Below are 6878 nucleotides of genomic sequence, written 5' to 3'. Positions count from 1 at the left end.
CTGGGAAGCAGGTTACAGCCCTGCCCTCTTTCCGTCCTGCCTCTCTCTGCAGCTGGGATCTGGGGCCCGCACTGGGCCCGCCTCCCTCCACGCGGTTGCTTTGAACTCCCGGGATCCACAGAGCTTGGAGCTGGGCACCCTCCGGAATTGGAGGAGGGGTTGTGGGGTGTGCGGCTCCCAGTGAGTCATCAGCTGCATTATCCGGGGTAGGCAGTGGCTGGTGGGGGCCCTGAAATGCTTCCTTAGAGACATCACCCCTCCTCAGCTGTTTCGAGTGCTGGTCCGAGCCTCTGCTGCTCTCCTGCCTGAAGGACTAAGCACCACACCCTCAGTGTGGCAAAGGCTTCCTTCATCCCTGTCTTGGTCACTTGGCCCAGGGGGGGTCCAGGCTCTATCTTCGCTGGGTAGGCAGCCTTCCGGCTGGGTGACTCAGCCAAGGCCAGGTCCACCCACAGTGGCAGTAAATGCCTTGTGACTGGGTAGCATCCAAGGCCTCTGGCTGAGTGTTGCTGGGCTCTGGGGAGCTGGGATCCCCTGTCCTGGTCCAGGCATGCTCCAGCTTTTGAGGGGGAGAAGGAGAAGGGCCGGTAGGTAATGGTGTGTGCTCTCTGGGGATGAGGACCCCGTGGCATGTGTGGGGGACAAAGCAGGGCTTGGAACTTGATCACTGCCCTGAGCAGAGCTTTCTGGCAGGGGCCCAGAGCCCTCCAAGTTTCCTGTAAGTCCAGGCGGGCTTCAGAAGGGGTATGTCTTGGCTGGTTTCTGCAGAGGCAGCTGGTTCGAGGCAGCCCAGCCATGCCTGTCCACTTGCCTTTGTAGTCCTGGCCTGGGAGCTGTGGGACGTGGGTGATGGTTGCTGGGGGCCCCATGGGCTTCCTGAGGCTCCTCCACTCCCCAGCGTGGTAGACACTGCAGGCCTCACCAGCCTCCCGGTGAACCAGCCCGTGTTGGCACAGCCATGTCACCGTGTGCCAGCGTGCTGACGGTTCTGTTGTGAGGCTGCCAAAGTCCATAGTCTCGTATCTAGCCGAGGGCAGCAGCAGGATCCTGGCCCAGCTGTTCCTTAAAATAGCTGCTCTCTGAGCCCACTTGTCTCCCACCAGATGGCTCCCCCCAGGTTCATGTCGCAGCTGTCTGGGGCCTCTCTGGCCTGCCCCCTTCCCCGTGTGGGGCTTGACCTGGGACTGGGCAGGGAGAGTGGATTTGCCTCCAGGCTGGGCCGTTGTCACTGGAATGAGCACGTTTTGTTGCCTGACTCGTAGGGGCCTCCAGGTCCCTTTCGGCCTTTGCTGGGGCCCCGCCCACCTCCGGCTCAGGCCCCCACACTGGCCTCTGCATCTCAGGGACCAGTGCTTCCTGGGGGCCCTGGTCCCACTGTGGGGCTCAGTGGGCAGCATGGTCTGTGTGTAGGCGGCACGGGCAGGTCCTGGAGCACAGGTCTGCAGAGGAGAGAACCTAGGGAGCCAGCTTCTGCAGGGCACGCAGCTCCCGTGAACCTGGCTGTGCGACCAGACCCACAGAGGGCACAGGAGCCGGGGAGCTGGGCTGCCAGAGCTGGCGCTGGGAGCCCCAATTTCCAGCCCAGATGGTCTGAGCCTCTGTGACTCCTGAGACGACAGTGATGTGCTCTGCAGTTGCATCCTGTGGGTGCGGTAACAAATAACCATACACTCAGTGCATAGGACGGCACGGATTTATTACCTGACAGTCCTGTGAGGGCCAGTCCAAAGTGGGCTAAAATCAAGGCGTGGGCAGGGTTGTACTCCTTCTGGAGGCTCTAGGGGAGAGTCTATCTCTTGCCCTTTTCAGCCTATAGAGGCCGCCCGCATTCCTGGTCTTGTGGCACCTCCTCCATCCTCAAAGCCTACAGCACAGCACCTGCCAATCCCTGCCTCCCCCTGACCTCTGCTTCCATGCTCACGTCTCCTCCTCCCCACCCTCTGACCCTCCTGCCTCCCTCTTATAAGGACGCTGTGATCATGTTGGGCCCACCTGGATATGCCAGGATAACCTCTCATCCCAGATCCTCAACTCAGTCCCATCTGTAAAGGTAGGTCCCTCTGCCAGATGAGGGTCTGGGGATGAGGATGTGGACATCTCTGAGGGACGTTCGTTATTCAGCTGACCACATTGTCCTGAAAGGCCACTGTACCTGTGGCTCTTCAGGTCACAGCCGCAGCCAGGGTCACTGGCTCAGCACCTGCGGGGTCCTTGCAGCCGTCTGAGAACAGCTCAGCCCTGCTATCACGTGGGGTGCCTTGGGAGTGGGGCGGAAAGGGTTTGGGTGACGTGTTCCTGCCTTACTTTCTGAGCGAAAATCATTTCTATTACGGCGATTTGCTTAGTTCAAAGTGGCCGAGATCTCAGAGTGGAGGGGACCCCGGCAGGAGGTTGTCTGGCCAAGTGCCTGTCCCTGTAGGCTTCTGTCGTCCAAGTGGGAGGCCCCAAATCCTTCACCCTTGAGCTGGCTCACTGTGTCCAGAAGCTGATCCTGGCTGACAGCAAACAGCAGGCACCGGAAGCCTGGGTGCGCTTCAGCACCCCCACCCACCAACCCTGTCTCCATCACCACAGCCCCCTGCCACTAGCAGACGGTGCGGCTGGGGTGAGAAGGGCTTGGCGTAGCCGACCTGGGCCTGTGCGTTTTCAGAAGGAGCGTGGAATTTCTGGAGGGACTAGTGGCTGAGAGAGGCGGGGCCGAGCCCTGCTGGGATGCTGGAGTCCCAGTGTTCCTGTCCACGTAGCAGGAGGACACTTACATCATTACTTTTCCCCCTCTTGGGGGTCTTGGATGGAGGGATCTGAGCTCAGGGGGAAAGGGCCTCCTTCCTGAGCCCTTCAGGTGGGTGCCACCCACCCTGCCCTGCCCATTGGGCATGAGTCTGCACCCCAGCTGACTCTCATTGGAGGGCACCAGGTCCCTCTGTCCCTCGAGCTTCTTTGGGGCACTGTTGGGGTCCTGTTAACCCTTTGCTTTCAAGCCTCTTCCTGCAAACCATCCTGGTCTTTGTGAAGGTTGCAGTGACGACTTCATGGTGCAGGTAGAGAGGGTTCGTGGTCTCATTTACAGCCCCTCTGGGAGGCAGCCTCAGGGCTTAGGGACCCTGGGGGTCTCCCCAGAGTGGGTGTGGCTTGTGCAGGGAGTGGATGGCCCTGGAGGTCCCAGGCAGAGACCCCGGCCTCCTGGGGCTGTTGGTGTCATCTCTGGGTTGCAGGCAGATTCTCAGAGCGTGGATGGGCAGCAGGGTTTCCATAGGTGGTGGGCACAGCCTGGTGGGTGGGTGTCATCCGTGAACTCAGGCTCGGGGACAGCTGTGAAGAACTTCTCGGTGTGTGCTGTGCTGACTGCTTGCAGCTAGCTGTCAACAGTGCTCCGATGCTGGAGTTTTAGGATTTAGTCCCGAAGGCAGGCATTTTCGTGGGAACCGTGGCTGGGAACTGGAGGTGGTGGGAAGGCGTGGTGGTCACAGCCGATCATGGACCTGGTGATTGTTAAGCAGAATTAGAGAACCTCGGCTGTGTGTAGCCCCTGGAAGCGAGGGCTCAGGCTAGCCATGTCTCCCATGCGGTCGAGGACTTGTCGTTTGAAATCATATTTTCTCTCAGCGAGGCCACGCCCGGTGGGAGTCTGCCGGTGGCATTTTGAACTGAATGTTGCCTTCCCTCTCGAGGCAAGGTCAGCGGGCAGGGCCTCCATTGTCACACTGGCCAGAGGGCCCCAGACGCTCGGCTCAGAGCTTTCGGAAGAGCACGTGTTTGTCTTTCTCCCCATGGTGACTCCTTGGCGGCTCTCAGAAGCCCCTCTCCCTCTCTTCAGATCTGTGAACCCGGCTGTGGGGTGGGTGAGGTTGTCGGATAAAAGGTGTCACCTGGGCCGGCGCGGTGGCTCACGCCTGTAATCCCAGCACTTTGGGAAGCCAAGGCTGGCAGATCACCTGAGTTCAGGAGTTTGAGACCAGCCTGGCCAACATGGTGAAACCCTGTCTCTATTAAAAATAAAAAAATTCGCCGGGCGTGGTAGCGGGTGCCTGTAATCCCGGCTACTCAGGAGGCTGAGGCAGGGGAATCGCTTGAACCCAGGAGGCAGAGCTTGCAGTGAGCCAAGATTGCGCCGTTGCACTCCAGCCTGGGCGACAGAGCAAGACTCTGTCTCAAAAAAAAAAAGCATCACCTGACCTGAGTAGCAGGGATGGACTGCGGTGCCTGGGGTGATGCCCATGTCTGCCCTGACCTGGATACCGGGCTCTTGCCCTCCTCTCCTGGCACCTCCTGTAGTTGGTCCACGCTGTCTATATGGCCCACACGGTCTCTCCCTCATGTCAGCCTTGGCCTCTCTGGCCAGGGCACTGCTGGCACTTCCAAAGCTTCTGCTATGCCCAGAGGCCCCGGACCCCTAGGAGAGTCCTCCTGGAGTGCTTCTGAAAGTCTCTCCGGTGGGGGTCACGGCGTGTTTTCTGGGCAGTGCTGAGGCTGCACAGCTCCATCTGTCCCCGCTGCTGGCTGCTTCTCCTCTGAGAGCCCCTGTGTGCTGGGTGCTCTGGCCAGCTGGCAGGGGCCCAGCAGCTGCAGGGCTTCTGACCCAGGTTAGCCCAGGGGCTGCACACACAGGTGTCCAGGAAGCCTGTGGCCTCCTGCCTGTCTGCTCTGTTCTGTTTGCCTCGGTCGCTGCCTGGATTCCCCTGAGGCCCAGCTTGGTGACGTGGGCCTGGAGGGTGGGATGAGAGGCTGGGCAGCCCAAAGCCATCTCCACATCTGTGCTTTCCTGCTGCGTTCCTGCAGAGGGTGGTGATGGGCCTGGGTGCAGTCCCCTGGGTCTCCAGCCCTGGGAGGGTATCAGGAGAAGGATGCCCGGAGCACCACCGGCCCTCAGCTCAAGGTGCATTCCGGGGGTCCCACTGCACCTTTGGGCTTCCAGCCAGCACTTTCCCTGGGGCCTGTGCCACGGGGCTGGGGATAGAAGCAGGTGGGCCCAGGTGTCCTGTGGTAGGAGGGCTTCCTCTCAAAAGTGGACCTGCCCTTGGATCCCTCCCTGTTCTCTTCAGCCATACTTATTCAGGGGGCTTGGTAAGCAGCGGGGGGGACAAGGGTCCTGTGAGGTGTCTGTGGCCTTGGGCTGCTGCTCTGCTCCCCTTGGCCGGTCCCCAGGCTGTGGAAGTCCAGGCAGTGCAGATGCGTGGAGAGTCCTCAGGACCAGGCTGCCCTCGACCCCTTCCTGCTCTCCCATTCCCCTCTCCCGCCTTTGAGTGGGGCCTCAGCTAAGTCTGGAACCTGAGGACACGTGGTTCTAAACTGAGCTGGCCCTTGGGCAGGGAGGGTCTGACGGGGTCTGGGCTGCTCCAGGGTGGTGGGTGGCACAGGGGAGGGCGCTGGCACAGCGGGGGCTCCTGCCCTGGGATGTGGTGGAGCTGCCCTTCTGGGTCCTTGCATGGGGAGCCTGTGGGTGTGGGGGGCCCAGGCTGACCCCAGCTGCATTGGTTTCCCAGGGCTGCTGGAATAAGCACCGCAAACAGGGTGGCTGCAAACAATAGAAGTTTCTTCTTTCACTATCTGGAGGCCAGGATTCTGAACCCAAGGTGTCCACGGGGTCCCCCTCCCTGTGAACCTATGGAGAGGACCTTCCTGGCCTCTTCCTTCTGGCCGTCCTTAGTCTGTGGCCTCGCCACCACAGTCTCTGCCTGGTCTTCCCATGGCCCTCTCTGTGCGTCTCTTGTCGGGACACGGGCATTGGATTTAGGGCCCACCCTCATCTGGAACAATCTCATCTTGAGCCTGAACTTAGGGCAGCTGCAGAGACCCTGTTTCCAGACAAGGCCTCACTGGGAGGCTCCAGATGGCCATGAACTGCGGGGGCACTCTTCAAGCCAGCACGTCCGCCCTTTCCCTCCCATCTCTCAGGGTTCTCCCCACAGCCTGGGCATGGCCATCTCAAAAGCTGTCAGTTTCTCTTTTGGGGACTTGTGGGTCCTGGTGAAGTGGTTGACACTGCCCAGGAAGCACTTTGTGGATTTGGACTTAAGAAAACCGCGTGTGCTCCAGGTTCAGTCTTGAAAGGCGCTAGGGGCCCAGCCTGTCCCTGGAGCCCTCTGCTGCTCCCCACCTTCTGGCCGGCCCTTGAGGCGGTGGCTCTTCCTTCCTGAGCAGATGTCCAAGGTGGGAGCGCAGATCCTGCCTCCTCTGCGCTCCAGCTCCGGCAGGTGTGGGTGAGGGGCTCAGAGATGGTGCCCTCGAGGCACAGTGGGGTCCTGGGTCTGGGCCTCCCGCACCTGGGGGGCTGTGTCAGCAAGGCAGGAAGGCGCGGGTGCCCAGCTGCTGACCCTTCCCCTTTCCTGCCTAGATGTGGACGAATGCCGAACCCACAACGGTGGCTGCCAGCAGCGGTGCGTGAACACCCTGGGCTCCTACCTCTGTGAGTGCAAGCCCGGCTTCCGGCTCCACACTGACAGCAGGACCTGCCTGGGTGAGTGTCGCCTGGAGACCCTGCCCGGGCTCCTGGCTTCAACCATCCCCGCCCTCTGGGGTGTGCCCAGGCCTGGCCTGAGAGGGTGGCTGTGGACATGGAGAAGCAGAGGCCGCTCTGGCGATGGCCCCTTCCTGTGAAGCGTGGCTCTATGGAATCCTGGCCGCACCTTGCCCCAGGCTCAGGCCAGGAAAGGGACCGAGGGCCAAGTTGCCAGGTCCCCATAACCCCAACTGCAGACCCTCTGCAGGCACAGTAAGCCTTGCTGTGGTGCTGAGGCCTCTCTCGGTGGACTGGGAAGTAAGCCTGTGGGTGGAGATCCTATTAAAGATTCTCTACAGCAGAAGCTGCTGTGGTTGATCAGCAGGGACCTGGACTGGTTGTAATGTCCCTTAGATTTGATTTGAGGGAGGCCGAGGTT

At 60.8% G+C, this 6878-nt stretch overlaps 1 protein-coding gene across 2 annotated transcripts in view; it reads left to right on the top strand.

Moving 5' to 3' along the window:
- MEGF6 (multiple EGF-like-domains 6) overlaps positions 1 to 6878 on the top strand; it is a 123118-nt gene that overhangs the window by 79626 nt on the left and 36614 nt on the right. For both annotated transcript variants that reach the window (XM_011956837.1, XM_011956836.1), the window contains exon 5: positions 6335 to 6457. In XM_011956837.1, coding sequence (XP_011812227.1) covers positions 6335 to 6457 — 123 coding nt within the window. The remainder of the gene's footprint in view (positions 1 to 6334; positions 6458 to 6878) is intronic.

This window comes from Colobus angolensis, unplaced genomic scaffold (assembly GCF_000951035.1).
Source record: "Colobus angolensis palliatus isolate OR3802 unplaced genomic scaffold, Cang.pa_1.0 Scaffold426, whole genome shotgun sequence".
In the NCBI taxonomy this organism is placed as follows: Eukaryota; Metazoa; Chordata; class Mammalia; order Primates; family Cercopithecidae; genus Colobus; species Colobus angolensis.
Note: the sequence above shows the minus strand (reverse complement) of the source record. Positions and strands in the feature narration are given on the sequence as shown.